Below are 21,540 nucleotides of genomic sequence, written 5' to 3'. Positions count from 1 at the left end.
GTAGGCCTGATCACCAACAACGATGAGACAGCCAATAGGGAGGAGGTCAGAGACCTGGCAGTGTGGTGCCCTGTATATAGCCCTGTATATAGCCTCGTTATTGTTATTTTATTATTTTACATCTTATTACATTTTTTACTTTAGTTTATTTAGTCAATCATTTCTTAACTCTATTTCTTGAACTACACCTGTTGTTTTCGGAAAACATGTGACAAATAAAATTAGATTTGATTCGATTTTTATTACACAAATAATGATCATAGCCCTCTGGACTAAAGATGGACCAGCCCATCTGGCATTTATTGGCAGTCCGTTTCTGCAGGCCCGGGTCTGCAGCTGTGGAGCCATTTCGGAGTTTGTCCTCCAGAGCTCCCCACACATGGAGTGTGAATGAAATGTAATTAGCATTGATGACACAGCTGCAGGGTGTCTGTTGGAGTGTAAAACACATTCTGATTAAGTTACAGCCTTTCTTTGTTCTCTTCTCACAGCCAAACTGCATGCTATGGTTTGGAGCTCACAGTACTGTAGGTACTACATAAAATCGTCTTAGGTCGCTAACAAGTTGAATAAACATTGTCTCCATGTTGTTATGGTTTCACTGATGGGATAAGGTTGAATCCATTGGAAAAATGAATAGTTCATACATTTTATTTGGGTCTGGTTTTAACCTAGATCCGAACTACATTTCAGTCAATGTATAGTTCACAACATTCCTATCAACATTAAAATTGGACGTTGTACTGACGTCTCTAATTGGAGGTGGAAGAGTTTTAGCCACTTCATGTGATGTGCTTTGCTGACATTTAATAATACACATATACTGTAGTTGATAGTGATGCCCAGAGACGGACTGGCCATAGGGCAGTTCTGGCAAATGCCCAGTGGGCCTTTCTAAATTGTTTTTTTTTTACACAGAATGATCATCATGCTTTGGCTAATGTGGGACACAATGGGGATTTTTTCCCCCCTGAAGATGCCTGTGTCAAGCAATCTGATCTTCACTCCGTCAGGAATCTGACAGGATGATGACACTAGCTGTTGAACTTTTGGCATGGAGTGCTTAACAGCTAGTCCCTGTGTAAAGATCTTTGTATTAGCTGACAAAGTGTTACCGCCGTTGTGACTTGACAGGAGCTTAAATAACTTATACGCTTGAGCTGACCGACAAATCTGCGTAGCACAGGCGACCACCTTCTGCTGCTGCCGCATCGATGCACCATGAGAAACTATAGTTCTAATGTAACCTAAAAGGTACAGTCTAATGTATTATTACTGGTTATAAGCATGTACGAGACCGTTGTTCAGTTGTTCTCCTCTTCTTCGTTGTAGTGGGCCCACAATTGTACCAAAGCATAGCTTGAAAAGAAAAGGCCACTCTAAAATGTGCAGTTTTGTCACACAACACAATACCACAGATGTCTCAAGTTTTGAGGGCTCGTGCAATTGGCATGCTGACTGCAAGAATGTCCACCAGAGCTGTTGACAGAGAACTGACCATAAGCCACCTCCAACGTCATTTTAGAGAATTTGGCAGTACGTCCAACCGGCCTCACAACTGCAGACCACGTGTAACCACGCCTCCACATCCGGCTTCTGCACCTTCAGGATTGTCTGAGGGGGTGCTGAGTAGTATTTCTGTCTGTAATAAAGCCCAATTGTGGGGAAAACTCATTCTGATTGGCTGAGCCTGGCTCCCTATTGGTTGGGCCTATTCCCTCCAAGGCCCACCCATGGCTGCACCCTTGTCCAGTCATGTGAAATCCATAGAGTAGGGCCTAATTCATTTATTTCAATTGACTGATTTCCTTATATGAAATGTATCTCAATTAAAATCTTTGAAATTGTTGCATGTTGCATTTATATTTTTGTTCAGTATATATTCTATAGGACATACAGTAACTCAGTCGGCTTTAAACTTACTCTTAATAGTAACAGTAGAATGCACAAGGTGCAATTTTGAAATCGGTTGTGCATCATCAGTTCACCTTGTCACATTAGTCATTGCATGCCTTTGAGAGCTATTTATAACTTGTCAGAAAACTCCAGATCAACTAGCCCATGTCAGCTTACGTTTTTTTTTTTTTTTTTTTGCCTATAGCTATTGTTGTAATTTTTTTTGTCTCTCAAATATCACAAATACACATTAGACATGGTAAAATGTATAGAATTGCAATAAGGAAATAAGCCTGCACCAACAAGAGGGAACCTCTTGCTTAGAGCTATGGCTTAGAGCTATGGCTTAGAACTATGGCGTAGAGCTATGGCTTAGAGCTATGGCTTAGAGCTATGGCTTAGAGCTATGGCTTAGAGCTCCGGCTTAGAAGTATGGCTTGGAGCTTCGGCTTAGAGTTATGGCCTACGGCTTAGAGCTATGGCTTAGAGCTATGGCTTAGAGCTCCGGCTTAGAGCTATGGCTTAGAGCTATGGCTTAGAGCTATGGCTTAGAGCTATGGCTTAGAGCTCCGGCTTAGAGCTATGGCCCATGGCTTAGAGATTCGGCATAGAACTATGACTTAGAGCTATAGCGTAGAGCCCTGGCTTAGAGCTTCGGTTTAGAGCTATGGCCTAGACTTAGAGCTGTGGCTTAGAGCTCCAGCTTAGAGCTATGGCCTAGACTTAGAACTATGGCTTAGAGCTCCGGCTTAGAGCTTTGGTTAAGAGCTATGGCCTGGACTTAGAGCTATGGCTTAGAGCTCCGGCTTAGAGCTATGGCCTGGACTTAGAACTATGGCTTAGAGCTCCGGCTTAGAGCTATGGCCTGGACTTAGAACTATGGCTTAGAGCTCATGCATATAGAACAACAGACAGCAAATATTAACTCATCGCGGCAAACAAGCTGACACACGACGGCCTCATGGGGAAAGAAAGTGAGATCACAAAAACAAGTGCATCACAAAGACACATCATCACTTACACAGGAACCAACCCAGAGCTGGTGACGCCTCGGGACCAGCAGAGGCCTTTCATTAACAGCATCAGAATGTTCACAGCGTACACATTTAAACACACGCCCTGATCAAAAGGAATGCACTGTATAGGGAATAGGGACTCAGACGTAGTACCTGCAGATCACACAAGAACGTTCTAATGATTGCATAGTCATTATTTTAAAACCAAACCAGGGCGTTTAATCAATCAACGAATGTCCCTCTCCCATTTATGGTATATTTTTTTAAACCGAGACTTCCACAACTGCCCTGCTTTGACCTAGGTTATGATCATTAGGGAATGAAGCAGTGGAAAATATTTTTTAAATGTTTTACAAAGGAAAACAAAAATGAGCATTTCTTGTAGTCCAGGTAGTCTCTCCTCGTTTGGCTCCATTTTCTTCCGTTAGGTGCCCAATGAACACGACCCAGGACTGTACTGAACATATGGCTAGAGAGAAACCGGTTCCAACTGCTCAGCTCCATGCGGGCAGGTGGAAAAAGTGAGTGATGAGGGAACAAAGCACTCAGCAGCTGGGTGATGGACTGTGCTCTGACGTCTCTCCATCAAACAAATGTTTTATGTAACATGAAAATGTACAATCCAAGGAGAGGGGCTCTTTATTTTATGTAACATGAGAGCATACGCCAATTACAATCCAAGGAGAGGGGCTCTTTTATACTTTCTCTTTCATTATTGGCACTGAAGATGCTGAGTAAATGTTTGCCTTTGATGATGTTTATAATGGGCCTATCATCTCTCTCTGGTTGGCTGATACACACACACACACACACACACACACACACACACACACACACACACACACACACACACACACACACACACACACACACACACACACACACACACACACACACACACACACACACACACACACACACACACACACACACAAACATACACACAGAGACACTTAAAGCCAGGTGCTGCGCAGTCTGTGTGTTCAAAAACATTAACAGAGACATTGGTCACGAGGGAGAGTACTCTAAGCTTTAAGCATCTAAAAATATACTAGAAAATCATTCTAAATAACTGGGTTATTGGTATCAAGTCGTTCAGAATTAGGACAAGCTAACGTGCTCTTGGGATTCTTTTTCTAGGAATAGGGGATTCTGATACATGGATTATTAATACAAGTAACCCTTTCAACAGTGCATGTTCAGAAATATTATCTCAAAACAAAGTAAAGTAAGTAAGACTTGTCCAAGCCAGAACGGCCCATAGGGCCTATCTCCTGTTTCTGTAGTGTTTGAGGCAACTTGATGTACAAGTACATCTCCGAGTATACCTTCTACATCTCCATTGGGTTTCTGTATAGCACTTTGTGACATCTGCTGATGCAAAAAGGGCTAAATAAATACATTTTACTGATTGATTGATTGCACCTACAAGTACATCTCCAAGTACACATACAAGTACATCTCCATGTACACCTACAAGTACATCTCCATGTACACCTACAAGTACATCTCCATGTACACCTACAAGTACATCTCCATGTACACCTACAAGTACATCTCCATGTACACCTACAAGTACATCTCAATGTACACCTACAAATACATCTCCATGTACATCTACAAGTACATATCCATGTACACCTACAAGTACATCTTCAAATACACCTACAAGTACATCTCCAAGTGCACCTACAAGTACACCTACAAGTACATCTTCAAGTACACCTACAAGTACGTCTACAAGTACACCTACAAGTACACCTACAGTACACCTACAAGTACATCTACAAGTACACCTACAAGTACACCTACAAGTACATCTACACCTACAAGTACATCTACAAGTACACCTACAAGTACATCCACAAGTACACCTACAAGTACATCTACAAGTACAAGTCCTGGACAGAACCTCAGAACTTCTAAGGCATTACCTTGGATTTCACAAGCACATTCATCGACTTCCGTGATCTAGATCGCCGGTCCTGGAGATCTACTGGCTGTGCATGATTTTGTTTCAGCCCAGCACTAGTCAAGGTCGTGATTGGCGTTTACTCAGTGGAAGCAGGCCAGTCATTCAGTGCTGGGCCAGAACAAAAGCCTGCACACACTCTGCAGCTCTCCAGGATCAGGGATAGCTGGATTGGCCACTGAATTGACTTTGTTCCAATATCCACTTCAACATTACCACAGAATGAAGCATGGGTATGCGTTCTAATAATGTGAAGCTAGTGTGGACAGTGGAACACAGCCTCCATTCCAGTCCTCAAGGGCAGTAGCATTGTCAGCCGGTTAGCATCCATCCCCTTTAATCAGTGACTTCTTTCACCTTGGGGAAACTTCTGGGAAAATGAGTGTGGAACTTCTGTCATTGTTCTATTGTGTGCCAGGGAAGAAGAGATAACTACAAGGTGCACTGCGGCCCTGGAGGACTGAAGAACTGAAGAGGTTATAAAGATATGTCAATGTGGACTATAAAACAAGTCTAATGGATGTGGTGGAAGGCAGCTAGTCGAAGCTAGTTTAGACTTGCCCAGTGAGAGACAGTGAGGCTTGCTGGTTGAATAGGAGGACTGATGGTTTCATGGTGTTTTGTTGAGTGGCACTGATGGTTGCTGAGGAGGGATGAGTGCAGAGTGCTGTTGGGATAGGGTAGGTACCGCACATGCTACACACAGACTTCAAAACATCTGTTTGAAACCGAAAATGTTTCACATAAAGCATTGACTACACAGAGATTTTGTGTCCTAAAAAATTATGGGCGATTATCAAAAATGAACACAGGTTACATTTCGATCTGAATGTGCAAATAGTCAGGAATGATTCGCAAGGAAGGTGGATCCTTTTGAATATAAAAGTGGACAAAAAAGAGATTTGTCTCATTAATCTATATGGTCCAAATCAGGATGATCCACACTTCTTCGAAAACATTCTCTTCTTCTCTCCTTCTCTCTTGCATCAAAGGTTCAAAAAAGTTTTAATAGGAGAAAGAATGCGATCGGATCATCATCTAATTGGCCTTCACATAACACATAACCTTCACATATAGATTGTCCACGTGGACGGGGATATTGGAAATTTAATTAAAGTTTACTGGAGGACAACTTATTTTTAACTAAGACAAAATAATTTATAACAGAATTTTTCCAGTATAATACAGGTTCAGCAAATCCCCTTATTGTTTGGGATACCTTTAAATGTACCTTCAGGGGTCATTCAATTCAATATTAATCAATAATAAAAAAGCAGTTTCTGGCTAAAGAGACAAGACTAACAAGGGAAATCCATGAACTAATAGTAAAGGTAGATAGCAATGAAAACAATACTACAGAGATACAAAATAAGTTTGAGGGAAAACAAAAAGAACTTGAGGAACTTATTCCTCTTATTAGATCAAGAACGATCTAATGTAATCTATTACAAAAATAAAGCAAACTGGATGGAAAATGGAGAAAAATGTACAAATTTCTTCCTGAATCTCCAATACAGGAACGCTAACAAAAATAATTTGCAGAAACTCGTTACTGAAGACGGAGTCATCTATGATTCTCTGAATGATATTTTAAAAGAGGAAGCTAATTATTTTAGGCAGATGTTCTCTTTTCCATCTCATCCTTTCCCACTGAACGAAGATTATGGTAAGGAATTCTTTCCAAATAATATAAAAAATGGAAAATTAACAAATACAGAAAGAAAGATCAGTGCGAAGGCCAAATTACAGAAGAATAACTTTTTGAGGCTATTAAATCCTTTCAGTCTGGAAAAACCCCAGGGCATGATGGAATACAGGTAGAGGTATATCAAGTATTTTTTGATATACTAAAAGCTCCTTTGTTAGATTGTTTTAACTACTCCTTTAGAAATGGTAGTCTGTCAGGTACTCAGCAGGAAGGGCTGATTTCTCTATTATTAAAACAAGATCCAGATAGCAAATATAAAGACCCAGTCTATCTAAAAAACTGGAAGTCCCTTACACTTCAATGTTGTGATTCAAAAATACTAGCAAAATGCATAGCACTCAGAAATAAAAAGCTTTTACCAGGTATTGTTCATCCTGATCAGACAGGTTTTTTTACATGAACGATACATTGGAGATAATATACGACAACTACTATAAATAATAAACCAGGAATGGTTTTTATAGCGGATTTCAAAAAGGCATTTGATAAAGTAAGACTGGATTTTATTTATAAATGCCTGGATTTTTTTCAATTTCGGTAATTCTCTTATAAAATGGGTAAAAATATTGTAGGTGTAAAATAGTAAATAACGGCTACTTCTCAGAGAGTTTTGAATTGTCAAGAGGAGTTAAACAAGGGTGTCCGCTGTCACCATATCTATTCGTTATGTTAGCTATTAAAATCAGATCCAATAACAACATTAGAGGATTAGAAATCCAAGGCTTAAAACAAAGGTGCCCATGTATGCCGATGACTCAAGTTTTATGTTAAGTCCGCAAGCTAGATCCCTGCAATGTCTCATTAGAGATCTAGATAACTTTTCTGTACTCTCTGGACTAAAACCTAATTATGATAAGTGTACAATATTACGTATTAGATCCTTAAAAAATACAACTTTTACATTACCCTGCAGTTTACCTATAAAATGGGCTGATGGTGAAGTAGACATACTCGGTATTCATATCACAAAATATATAAGCTCTCCACAATGAATTTCAATAGAAAACTTAAACGTAAAAATAGACAAGATCCTGCAAACATGGTGAGGTAAATACCTCTCTATTTATGGAAAAATTGCCCTGATTAACTCCGTAGTCATATCTCAGTTTACTCACTTACTTATGATGCTGCCTACTGCTGATGATTCGTTTTTCAAATCATGAGCAAAAAATATTTTGCATTATCTGGTACGCTAAACCAGACAAAATAAAACGTGCCTCTCTATATAATGAATATGAATTGGGTAGGTTAAGATTCTTAAGTATAAAATCACTAAGCCTCTCTCTGAAGGCTTCACTCATTCAAAAGTTGTATTTGAACCCTAAATGGTTCTCAAGTAGATTACTAAGAAAAGGTCATCCATTGTTTAAAAATGGCCCTTTTGCCTTTGTGCAGATTGCCATGTCTCATTTTTGATTAATTTAAAATTGTACTTTTTTTCAAAGTATCTCTCTTTTTCAAACAAGCATTGCAGAGCTGGGTACAATTTCAATTTCATCCCCCTGAAAAGATATAACAAATATTACAACAAATATTATGGCTGAACTCAAATGTGCTGTATTTATGGGAAAGATGCTTGAAAAGGGTATTTTGTTCTTAAATGATATTGTAAATTGGAATGATAGAGTTATGTCATTCATGGAGTTATAAGAATTATACGGAAAGGTCTGCTCAATCCAAGAGTACAACCAATTCATTACAGCATTGCCCCAAAAATGGTGGAGGCGGGTGGCAGTGGGAGGAGGTAGGGAAATGGTCTGTCTGCCCAATTTAAAGGATCAAAACTGGCGGAGGAATACAAATAGCATAAATAGGAAAGTATACCAGTTTCATTTGAGAACCAGGATGTTGACAACTGTGCCATACAGATTGCAAAATAGTTGGGAAGAGATTTTTGATGTACCGATTCCATGGTACAGGGTGTATGAGTTGATACTGTATATAAAACAACGCAAGATTCAAGACTTCGTGCTTTTCAGCTAAAATTATTATATAGAATTCTTGCCACCAAAAAAATGTTGAATATTTGGGTCATAAAATCATCAAAGATCTGCAGATTTTGTTGTGAGGATAGAGAATCAATAGACCATTTATTTTGGTATTGCCCTCAGGTAGCCTGTTTCTGGTCTCAGGTTCAGGAATGGCTGAACATGCATAGCATTGATCTAAAATTGACTCTAGAAATAATACTGTTAGGAGATCTGGAGAGACCGGGTCAGTCAATTACTAATATACTAATACTCTTAGTAAAAGTATTTATCTTCAACTCGCAATCTTTGGATTCTATTTGATTAGATAGATTGAAATTGTACGTTAAACATCACAGCATAGTTGAAAGATATGTGTTGCGTAGAAACCCGAAGTGGCCAGCAGAGATAGATGGGATGGGTTGAGGGAAGCTGAGGGTCGGTATGTGGAATTGGAGACAAGTGGGAGTGGAGTTGCTGTGTGAGAATGATGGTCAAATACCTTTTTTTTAAAGTCAAATTAAAACATAATAAAAAGTACATTTGAATGACACTCAGTGACAGTGTTTTTACAACTAATGCTGGTTTGTCTGAGGCTGATGCCGTGCAGGTGTTTGTACACATGCATATACACACACTCTCATTCAAATAAACACATACAAGAATACACACATACATGTAATAGTGCCAGACATGCACACAAACATATACAGTTGGCATTGCTGTTATGATTTTAGTTGTCCTTGATGTCCTTTGTTTTAAATTTATTATTTTGTTTACATTTTTTTTCATTGTTGTTTACTGTTTTCTTCTGTCTTTTCCTTTTTTCTCTTTAGTTCATTCTCTTGGTTGTTGGTGCATTGGGGGGTTCTTGGGGATGGGGAATGGAATTAATTTTATTTTTATTTTTTAAAAGCAGGGCATTGACCCTGGATGCTTCTGTGTGTCGCTCTGAATGGGAATCTGTTGGATGACTGGTATGATGTAGTTATTGAGCGGCTTCACTGCAAGTATATTGTATGTTTAGAATATTCAATAAATAACAATAAAATAAAAAATAAAATAATAATATTAATAAGCAAAAATAACACAGGTTACATCTGTGTGTCCGTAGCCTAATACTAATTTCCTTAACACAGGTTACATCTGCATGGCTAGGAGGGCATCCTTTGGCCACTCTCGTCAAATATGCAACAGGGGAATGAATAACTGAAACACAATCATCCTTGGTGTGGTGGAGATTCGAGCTCGTTCTCGATTTATGCCCACTTGTTTGTTTAAAGCGAGCCGGCGGAGCGAGAAAGAGGGAGAGAGACCGGCCAGCCGACTGGAAACTGAAAATGGCACTGGAGAAGTTCTCAGGTCTGCTCCCTCTGTTTGTCGCCGGTCATTACCTCTGATTTAATTATGTGGTGAGTTTGGTGTTGCGGGCGGATGTGTAAGCCACTGAAAGCGGCGTGTTCATAAATTCATCAAGCGCCATTGACAGCTTGATGGAGCTCCGGAGCTGGTGTAGAAGTAACATGAAAGGGATCCCTGAGCTCTCTGGATAATATTTCACAAAAGATGAGTGAAATATGCTGGAGAGGCCTGGTGAACTTGGCGAGAGAGAGAGGGCCCGAGGGCCGCAAGAGGAGAGTGGAGAACCACAAAGAGCGAGAGAGGGGGAAGAGAAGTCAGAGAAGGATGGGAGGAGGAGGAGAGGAGGAGAAGTTGGGGAGGAAAAGGACAGACAAAGGGCATAATGTGAATATCTTTTCCCCCAACTCTGTGTCCTGTTTGTAAAGGAGCTTTTCCTTAGTGTAGCCTAGTACGCAGGTCCACTTTCTAACGACAAAGCGGAGGCCGTTTCAGGTTGTAACCTCAGGTGGTGTTGAAGCACTTTCTGGCTTTCATTTGTATCTGATTTACTGTGCCTCCTCTTTCACCTCTCCATCATGTGTTATCTGGTTCATTACCAACGGTTGGTGGGTGAGCAGGAAAGAGGACCCTTATTTCAATTACTTACATATTTTCTCCATTGTTTTCTCAGTATTACCTTAGTCTTGTTCACTGTAGCAGCACTTAACCAGCGCTACACTAGGTGGTTGGATATTTATTTTACAAGTAGAGTATTTTGGGAGATAAATGATTCTATACACTCAAAATCGATTCGCTCCGGAAGCACAGCTATTTCAAATTGTTCTATCAGACTGTCAGAGGGGTTGGGTTAAATGCAGAAGACACATTTCAGTTGAATGCATTCAGTTGTACAACGGACTAGGTATCCCCCTTTCCCTTTTGCTGATAGAACAATTTCTATCAAAATACAGCCAATGTATAACAAATTAAGCTACCGCAGCTACCATGTCTACCGCAGCTACAGCAGCTACCACAGCTCCCACAGCTACCATGTCTACCACAGCTACCACAGCTCCACAGCTACCATGTCTACCACTGCTCCACAGCTACCATGTCTATCGCAGCTACCATGTCTACCGCAGCTACAGCAGCTAACGCAGCTACCACAGCTACCATGTCTACCACAACTACTGCAGCTACCACATCTACTGCAGCTACCACAACTACTGCAGCTACCAACTACTGCAGCTACCACAGCTACCACAACTACTGCAGCTACCACAGCTACCACAACTAATCCAGCTACCATAGCTACCACAACTAATCCAGCTACCACAGCTACCGCAGCTACTGCAGCTACCACAACTAATGCAGCTACCACAGCTACCACAGCCACCGCAGCTACCACAGTTACCACAGCTACCGCATCTACTGCAGCTACCACAGATACTGCAGCTACCACAACTACTGCAGCTACCACAGCTACCACAGCTACCACAACTACTGCAGCTACCACAGCTACCACAGTTACAACAGCTACTGCAGCTACCACAGCTACCACAGTTATCACAACTACTGCAGCTACCACAGCTACCACAACTACTGCAACTACTGCAGCTACCACAACTACTGCAGCTACCACAGCTACCATACCACAGCTACCACAACTACTGCAGCTACCACAGCTACTGAAGCTACCACAGCTACTGCAGCTATCACAGCTACCACGACTACTGCAGCTACCACAACTACTGAAGCTACCACAACTACTGCAGCTACCACAACTACTGCAGCTACCACAGCTACCACGTCTACCACGTCTACCACAGCTACCACATCTACCACAGCTACCATATCTACCACAGCTACCATGTCTACCACAGCTACCATGTCTACCACAGCTATTGCAGCTACCATGTCTACCACAGCTACCATGTCTACCACAGCTTTTGCAGCTACCACAGCTACCATGTCTACCACAGCTACCATGTCTACCACAGCTACCATGTCTACCACAGCTACCATGTCCAACACAGCTACCACGGCTACCACAGCTACCATGTCTACCACAGCTACCACAGCTGCCATGTCTACCACAGCTATTGCAGCTACCATATCTACCACAGCTACCATGTCTACCACAGCTACCATATCTACCACAGCTACCATGTCTACCACAGCTACCATATCTACCACAGCTACCATGTCTACCACAGCTATTGCAGCTACCACAGCCACTACAGCTACCATGTCTACCACAGCTATTGCAGCTACCATGTCTACCACAGCTACCATATCTACCACAGCTACCATGTCTACCACAGTTACCACAGCTACCATGTCTACCACAGATACCACAGCTACCATGTCTACCACAGCTACCATGTCTACCACAGCTACCACAGCTACCACAGCTACCATGTCTACCACAGCTACCATGTCTACCACAGCTACCACAGCTACCACAGTTACCATGTCTACCACAGCTACCATGTCTACCACAGCTACCATGTCTACCACAGCTACCATGTCTACCACAGCTACCATGTCTACCACAGCTACCACAGCTACCACAACTCATGACTATAAATTCTCAGTCAACCAGACTTGATGGTAACTGCATTGATCACTGAACCCAATCTGCTAACTCATTACACTAAAACGACTCAAGCTCTTTCAATTTGTCAACCGTAAAAGATGAAGAAATCACATTGCTCGCTCCGAACCCATTACTGTAATAACACAATATTGATGACACCAACAAGGTCTTCTCACTCTCTGGCAGCTCTCCCATAGCGCACCAGCAGTCAGTTATGCCTAGATAGGTCAGAGTTCCCAACTGGCAGAAATCAGCTCCAAGTGATTGTCACACATATGTTATTTTGTATGTGTTAGTCGGTCAGGGCGTGAGTTTGGGTGGGCAGTCTATGTTATGTGTTTCTATGTTTGTTTAAGGGTGACCTGATATGGCTCTCAATTAGAGGCAGGTGTTTTTCATTTCCTCTGATTGAGAGTCATATTAAGGTAGGTGTTTTCACACTGTTTGTTTGTGGGTGGTTGTCTCCTGTGTCAGTGTTTGTCGCACCATACGGGACTGTTCGGTTTGTTTGTACATCGTTCTTTTTGTGTAGTCTATTTTTCCCTGTTCGTGTGTTCTTCATGTTTTATGTAAGTTCGTATGTTCAGGTTTGTCTACATTCGTTTTGTTATTTTGTTAATTATTCAAGTGTTTTCGTTTCGTGTTTTTTCTGTCTTGTTTAATTAAAATATGTCATTTCACAACGCTGCGCCTTGGTTCAATCACTACTCCTCCTCTTCGGGTATAGAGGAGGAGGAACACCATTACAGTGATTTTAATTAAGAAATCTATTCCCAAGTATTCCCACGCATAAAAGAGAGACGTGATCATATACAAATGTAAGCAAGGTTTGAAATGATTATGTTTAGTCAATTTAGTCAAACATATCTGTTTGGGCTTCTTGAGGTCAATTTGCAGTGTACAAATGATTTGTAATTGTGTTCCGGCCCCCCTGACCATCCGCTCAAGAAATCAACGGCCCACGGCTGAATCTAGTTAATGATTCCTGGGTCTTCTATCAGCCCTGGATCATTGATGACAGAAAGATAAACGGTTCAAATTCCACTGCCTTTGACTCTGGACTTGGCCTCGTTACCTCTCTGCCGCTATTACTGAGGATCGTCTCCTAACAGATAATTAAAGAGCAGCAGTAAAACAATAAGCAAGGCTACCTGTACAGAGTCAGTGTGCGGGGGCACCGGTTAGTCAAGGTAATTGAGGTGATATGTACATGTAGGTAGAATTAAAGTGACCATGCGTAGATAATAAACAGAGAGTAGCAGCAGCGTAAAGAGGGGTCTGGGTAGTCATTTGATTAGCTGTTCAGGAGTCTTATTGCTTGGGGGTAGAAGCTGTTAAGAAGCCTCTGGGACCTAGACTTGGCGCTCTGGTACCGCTTGCCTTGGGGTAGCAGAGAGAACAGTCTATGACTAGGGTGGCTGGAGTCTTTGACAATTTTTAGGGCCTTCCTCTGACACCGCCTGGTATAGAGGTCCTGGATGGCAGGAAGCTTTGCCCCAGTGATATACTAGGCCGTACGCACTACCCTCTGTAGCGCCTTGCTGTCGGATGCCGAGCAGTTGCCATACCAGGCAGTGGATGCAACCAGTCATGATACTCTCGATGGTGCAGCTGTAGAACCTTTTGAGGACCTGAGGACCCATGCCAAATCTTTTCAGTCTCCTGAGGGCAAATAGGCTTTGTCATGCCCTCTTCATGACTGTTTTAGTGTGTTTGGACCATTATATTTTGTTGGTGATGTGGACACCAAGGAGCTTGAAGATCTCAACCTGCTCCACTGCAGCGATGGGAATTGGGGACGTCCTCTGTCCTCCTTTTCCTGTAGTTCAAATCAAATCAAATATGTTTACTGGTCGCGTAAACAGTTTAGCAGATGTTCAACTCACATCATGGACAACTTTAGCATTATAGCAAATGAGCAACTTTGCAACTACTTACTAATACTACATTTTAACTACTTAGCCAACATGTTAGCTAACCATAACCTTAACCATTTAACTACTTAGGTAGCATGTTCCCTAACCCTAACCTTAACCCATAACCCATAACCCTAACCCCTAACCCTAACTTTAAAAGCCCTTGCCTAGCTAACGTTAGCTAGACCAAATTGGAATTTGTAAGACAATTTTCTAATGTACACAAATATGTTCTGAAGAAAATTGTGTACTGGACATGAAATAAAATACTTTTTGGTGTGCCTGTCACAAATTTCGGATAAGTAATTTGTGTCTATTTCACAATAAGCTGTGATAGTGTTTGCAACCAAAACTGTGTTCTGCAGGAGTGGATGGAGGACTTCATTCATCTTGCAGTGTTGCTATTTAGATGTGTACTAGTTGAAGAAAGCTGTATTACAATTGAAGAAGGCTGTATTACAATTGAAGAAGGCTGTATTACAATTGAAGAAGGCTGTATTACAATTGAAGAAGGCTGTATTACAATTGAAGAAGGCTGTATTACAATTGAAGAAGGCTGTATTACAATTGAAGAAGGCTGTATTACAATTGAAGAAGGCTGTATTACAATTGAAGAAGGCTGTATTACAATTGAAGAAGGCTGTATTACAGTTGAAGAAGGGTGTATTACAGTTGAAGAAGGCTGTATTACAGTTGAAGAAGGGTGTATTACAGTTGAAGAAGGCTGTATTACAGTTGAAGAAGCCTGTATTGCTAACTGAAGAAGGCTGTATTACAGTTGAAGAAGGCTGCATTACAGTTGAAGAAGGCTGTATTGCAGTTGAGGAAGGCTGTATTACCGTTGAAGAAGGCTGTATTACAGTTGAAGAAGGCTGTATTGCTAGTTGAAGAAGGCTGTATTACAGTTGAAGAAGGCTGTATTACAGTTGAAGAAGGGTGTATTACAGTTGAAGAAGGATGTATTACTAGCTGAAGAAGGCTGTATTACAGTTGAAGAAGGCTGTATTACAGTTGAAGAAGGATGTATCACTAGCTGAAAAAGGCTGTATTATAGTTGAAGAAGGCTGTATTACAGTTGAAGAAGGGTGTATTACACTTGAAGAAGGGTGTATTACAGTTGAAGAAGGATGTATTACTAGCTGAAGAAGGCTGTATTACAGTTGACGAAGGCTGTATTACTAGCTGAAGAAGGCTGTATTACAGTTGAAGGCTGTATTACACTTGAAGAAGGCTCTACTACAGTTGAAGAAGGCTGTATAACTAGCTGAAGAAGGCTGTATTACAGTTGAAGAAGGCTGTATAACTAGCTGAAGAAGGCTGTATTACAGTTGAAGAAGGCTGTATTACTAGTTGAAGAAGGCTGTATTACAGTTGAAGAAGGATGTATTACAGTTGAAGAAGGCTGTATTACAGTTGATGAAGGCTGTATTACAGTTGAAGAAGGCTGTATTACAGTTGAAGAAGGCTGTATTACAGTTGAAGAAGGATGTATTACAGTTGAAGAAGGCTGTATTACAGTTGAAGAAGGCTGTATTACAGTTGAAGAAGGCTGTATAACTAGCTGAAGAAGGCTGTATTACAGTTGAAGAAGGCTGTATTACAGTTGAAGAATATTAATGTTAACACTACCTTACTGTAATTTACATACTGTACTATATTGCCTAGATGTGTACATTAAGAGCGTGGTTGTTTGAACATTTCATCACCTGTTGTATAAAAGGTGAGCGGTGGTTGACATAGATTGCTACATCATTGTTTAGTACTGTAGCACTATTGCACCTTGTTGACAGTTAACCATTGTGGTGTCCCGGAACCCAACATAATGAGATACTGTATATCTTTCTCCATGACTCAAACGTCACTGTACAAAAATACTATTTGGTAGTGAACAGGTCAAGACATATTTTTGTGTATGGTGTTTTATGACTGCACATTCCCCAATAGTTCCTCTTAGCATGCTATTTGAATAATGTGTATGTAATGGCTATATACTACAATGGACACCAGATCATGTCATAAAACACCGGTTCAGAGCTTTAGTGAAGTGGTAACACTCCCCAGCACAAGTCACATATAGTATATGTAAAAATCCCTGCCTGGTGTTTTGGCCTGCCTGGTGACATCGCCAGGGGGTACATTTGTTAATAGACCAACAAGAATGAGAGTTCCAAACTGCTCTGCAAGTAACAACACATTTTCAGTTTTCCCCTCTCCACAAACCACTCCCAGAGACCGTGCTCGCTAAATTCATGCTTGAGAAATTGCTATTGTTGATTATTTTTGACCATTTTAATTTAAACCAATCACAGTAAGGTACTTAATTGTTAGCAAGAAATTATTTGATATTGAGATAAAAATGGCTGCATTGAACCTTGAACGTTGAACAAAAAAACTGAAAATGTTCAAGTACATGTTCCATTCATCGTAAAACTAACAATGCATTGTTCTAATATTACACTTAAGAGACTTATAATTACTATTATAACTTATTTGAAAACAGATTTGAGTTTTTTTTGTTAAATTAAGGTGGTCTTTGAAAACATCATCTCGACCTAGCTGCTTTGCAAATACCCACAATGCAACACTTTCTAAAGTCAAGCAGAGAAAGATGTTGAATGTTGGCAAGCAAGTCTCTGTTAGAACACAGAGCTAGCAAGCATCTTAGTTGCTAGCTGTTGCCACCCAAAGCTAGTAGTAGGCCTTGTAATAGTCGTAGAAGTAAAAGGTAGAACAACATGCAGCACTGAACTCTCTCCTTACCTTAGATTTGAGGTCTATCCCTATATCATCCATAATGTTTCTGTAGTGCAATTTAAGAGTGTAGCATATGCTACGTAGCTCGTTTATTGTTGACTCTCTTTCCCTATTGACTCTGTCCATGCCTGAATCCTCCTGCACCTGTTATACTGTTCCCACGTTCCCACCCCAGCCATGTTCCCATGTTCCCACCCCAGCCATGTTACCATCCCAGCCATGTTCCCACCCCAGCCATGTTACCATCCCAGCCATGCTACCACCTCAGCCATGTTACCATCCCAGCCATGTTCCCACATTCCCACCCCAGCCATGTTACCATCCCAGACATGTTACCACCTCAGCCATGTTCCCACCCCAGCCATGTTCCCACATTCCCACCCCAGCCATGTTACCATCCCAGCCATGTTACCACCTCAGCCATGTTACCACCCCAGCCATGTTCCCATGTTACCACCCCAGCCATGTTCCCACCTCAGCCATGTTACCACCTCAGCCATGTTACCACCCCAGCCATGTTCCCATGTTACCACCCCAGCCATGTTCTCATGTTACCACCTCAGCCATGTTCCCACCTCAGCCATGTTACCATCCCAGCCATGTTACCACCTCAGCCATGTTACCACCCCAGCCATGTTCCCATGTTACCACCCCAGCCATGTTCCCACCTCAGCCATGTTACCACCTCAGCCATGTTACCACCCCAGCCATGTTCCCATGTTACCACCCCAGCCATGTTCTCATGTTACCACCTCAGCCATGTTCCCACCTCAGCCATGTTACCATCCCAGCCATGTTACCACCTCAGCCATGTTACCACCCCAGCCATGTTCCCATGTTACCACCCCAGCCATGTTACCACCTCAGCCATGTTACCACCCCAGCCATGTTCCCATGTTACCATCCCAGCCATGTTACCACCTCAGCCATGTTACCACCCCAGCCATGTTCCCATGTTCCCACCTCAGCCATGTTACCACCTCAGCCATGTTACCACCTCAGCCATGTTACCACCTCAGCCATGTTCCCACCTCAGCCATGTTACCACCTCAGCCATGTTACCACCCCAGCCATGTTCCCATGTTACCACCCCAGCCATGTTCCCATGTTACCACCCCAGCAATGTTCCCACCTCAGCCATGTTCCCACCTCAGCCATGTTACCACCTCAGCCATGTTCCCACCCCAGTCATGTTCCCACCCCAGTCATGTTCCCACCTCAGCCATGTTCCCACCTCAGCCATGTTACCACCTCAGCCATGTTCCCACCCCAGTCATGTTCCCACCCCAGTCATGTTACCACCTCAGCCATGTTCCCACCTCAGCCATGTTCCCACCTCAGCCATGTTACCACCTCAGCCATGTTCCCACCCCAGTCATGTTCCCACCCCAGTCATGTTACCACCTCAGCCATGTTACCACCTCAGCCATGTTCCCACACTCCCCCTCTAACTAGCAGCCTGGCTTGCTAGTAGCAGTAATTGCTCACTAATTGACAGCTCCTGCACCCACAGCTTAACCTCCAAGTCTCAGTTGGCCATTTCATCCACAATAATGTTCAATCTAATTTCATTGTCTAGTTAAAAATGCTCACGCACCAATATGTATCTGTCTGCTTTTCTTTGTATCTTGAGATTGCTTTAACCTTTGAGCCCCTGCAAAGTCAGAATTCTTCACGGAGAGCGCCTATAGTTATAATATTGTCTTCTTGTTCATTTTAAAGCTTTTGAAACACTCATTACATATATTTTCCTTCAATTACTTACTTGCAATACTATTTTGGTATAATAACACATTGTTGATCTGTGTTCACTAAGTTATATATTTATATATAATACAAAACCTCTAATATACCAGGACCTCTATTGCTTATCATGAGGAGATCCGCTATAATGTGTAGATGACCATGAATATTTTAAATGTAATATATTCAACTTATATTATAAGTGGAAGAATACAACTTAAAGATACATTCCTTAAGATAACATACTGCTAAAGTCATGTGAATAATATGACACATAGAAGGCTTATGAAAGATGTCAGACAGAGATCCTTCACTGCCAAAACATTGTATTCATGCACATTAATGTTTTTTTCCCTCCACATTACAATATAGAATCCAGACATAGAATAAAGATATACTGTATAGTGGATACAGAGCTCTAACATCAGGAGTAAAATCACGTGTCTGCTCTATACATTATACAGCTATCTGCCAGTGCCACCCGACACGTTGTTTCAAACAGGAAACGGTATGGACTGTGCCTTTAAGACGACATATATAATTTAGCTTGTATTTCTGGCCTGATTTGAAACTGAAAGCTCTTGACTCTACACGAAGTGAAAGGCCCCTTGTGCAAGTTGCTTTCTATGTCAGAGACTGTGGCCAGAGAAAAAGGAAGGGGAGGGAGAGCAGCACGGTGGTTGATGTGAGAGATCAGTGGAGCGTCTAAAAGTCACCTCCCACACACACACACACACGCACAAACACAGCACTTGGAGAGAGCACAGCACCACAGGAACCTCGACTGATTTCTTTTCTCCCACCCGCAGATGCAAAAACGTCAGGTTTTGAGTCAGACCTCTCATTCAGTCCAGAAGAATTAGTGGCGGCAGCTAACCACATGGTTGCTAGAGTGCCTGCATCAAAGCGCCATGTGGTGCTATTTGAATAGTGATGATTATCTCCTGTCTAAAACCAGTTTTTGTATTCATACAGACCAAGGGCAGCGATTACTCGTTGTCAACTCCGATTACAGTCCGTCATCGGCGTCACTTCAACGCTTCATCACCGTCACTGAGCTGACGGTAATGGTAATGACAATGTCACAGAGTGGTTATATCGCATGCATAAGGCCTTACCTTGGGTCTCCCGATCCAGCTTGCTGTGCTCCCCTGGCCTACATCTGGAAATCTAATGCACATATCTGAAGCCTCCTCGTTGTGTGGAGCTAGGCTAGCGTTTCTGTCTCGGGGGCTTTGTGGCTGGGCTATAATTGGATAGCGGCACGTTTCGTGCTTTGGAGCACTCTGATTTGCAAGGCATTGCTATCAAGTGACTATCTTGTGCTATCATGTGTGCCTGCAAAGGGAGATCCATTTTGTGTGAGGTTGGAAATGATGCGTGCTGCCATTTCCTCCCTGTTGGATGGGTTGTAATTTTACCCGGTGGGGGGTGTCATTCAAGTGTCCCAAGCCACCTGAGTGTTGACGATGCAGGAATGAGTCAGACGATAATGATGCCAGTGCGCAGAACAAGGAAAAGACAGATGGTACATTTGGGCACATTGTGGGCTGAGACCCAGTAGAGACAGTAGACCCAGTAGAGACCCAGTAGAGACAGTAGAGCCCAAGTAGAGACAGTAGAGACCCAGTAGAGACAGTAGAGACCCAGTAGAGACCCAGTAGAGACCCAGTAGAGACCCAGTAGACCCAGTAGACCCAGTAGAGACCCAGTAGAGACCCAGTAGACCCAGTAGAGACCCAGTAGAGACAGTAGAGACCCAGTAGACCCAGTAGACCCAGTAGAAATGCAGTAGAGACAGTAGAGACCCAGTAGAGACCCAGTAGAGACAGTAGAGACCCAGTAGACCCAGTAGAGACCCAGTAGAGACAGTAGAGACCCAGTAGAGACAGTAAAGACCCAGTAGAGACCCAGTAGATCCAGTAGAGACCCAGTAGAGACAGTAAAGACCCAGTAGAGACAGTAGAGACCCAGTAGAGACAGTAGAGACCCAGTAGAGACAGTAAAGACCCAGTAGAGACCCAGTAGAGACCCAGTAGAGACAGTAGAGACCCAGTAGAGACCCAGTAGAGACAGTAGACCCAGTAGAGACCCAGTAGAGACAGTAGAGACACAGTAGAAACCCAGTAGAGACAGTAGACCCAGTAGAGACCCAGTAGAGACAGTAGAGACCCATTAGAGACAGTAAAGACCCAGTAGAGACCCAGTAGAGACAGTAGAGACACAGTAGAGACCCAGTAGAGACAGTAGACCCAGTAGAGACCCAGTAGAGACCCAGTAGAGACCCAGTAGAGACCCAGTAGAGACAGTAGAGACCCAGTAGAGACCCAGTAGAGACAGTAGACCCAGTAGAGACCCAGTAGAGACAGTAGAGACACGGTAGAGACCCAGTAGAGACAGTAGACCCAGTAGAGACCCAGTAGAGACAGTAGAGACCCAGTAGAGACCCAGTAGACCCAGTAGACCCAGTAGAGACCCAGTAGACCCAGTAGAGTCAGTAAACCCAGTAGAGACCCAGTAGAGACAGTAGAGAACCAGTAGAGACCCAGTAGAGACAGTAGAGACCCAGTAGAGACAGTAAAGACCCAGTAGAGACCCAGTAGAGACAGTAGACCCAGTAGAGACCCA

General features: G+C 42.4%; 3 protein-coding genes across 4 annotated transcripts in view; 2 read left to right on the top strand and 1 right to left on the bottom strand.

Moving 5' to 3' along the window:
* The window catches only part of syk (spleen tyrosine kinase), a 107,324-nt gene extending 87,019 nt beyond the window's left edge, over window positions 1–20,305 (bottom strand). For both annotated transcript variants that reach the window (XM_055875524.1, XM_055875525.1), the window contains exon 1: window positions 20,031–20,305. The gene's annotated coding sequence lies outside the window, so the exon portion shown is untranslated. The remainder of the gene's footprint in view (window positions 1–20,030) is intronic.
* The window catches only part of pdzph1 (PDZ and pleckstrin homology domains 1), a 69,519-nt gene that overhangs the window by 760 nt on the left and 47,219 nt on the right, over window positions 1–21,540 (top strand). The window lies entirely within an intron of this gene.
* LOC129818288 (histidine-rich protein PFHRP-II-like) lies at window positions 4,378–12,483 on the top strand. Its single transcript, XM_055874031.1, has 2 exons — window positions 4,378–4,667; window positions 11,676–12,483. The coding sequence occupies exons 1-2, from the start codon at window positions 4,378–4,380 to the stop codon at window positions 12,481–12,483; spliced, it is 1,098 nt and encodes a 365-aa protein (XP_055730006.1).

The sequence above is a fragment of the Salvelinus fontinalis genome, chromosome 21 (assembly GCF_029448725.1).
Source record: "Salvelinus fontinalis isolate EN_2023a chromosome 21, ASM2944872v1, whole genome shotgun sequence".
Classification (NCBI taxonomy): domain Eukaryota; kingdom Metazoa; phylum Chordata; class Actinopteri; order Salmoniformes; family Salmonidae; genus Salvelinus; species Salvelinus fontinalis.
Note: the sequence above shows the minus strand (reverse complement) of the source record. Positions and strands in the feature narration are given on the sequence as shown.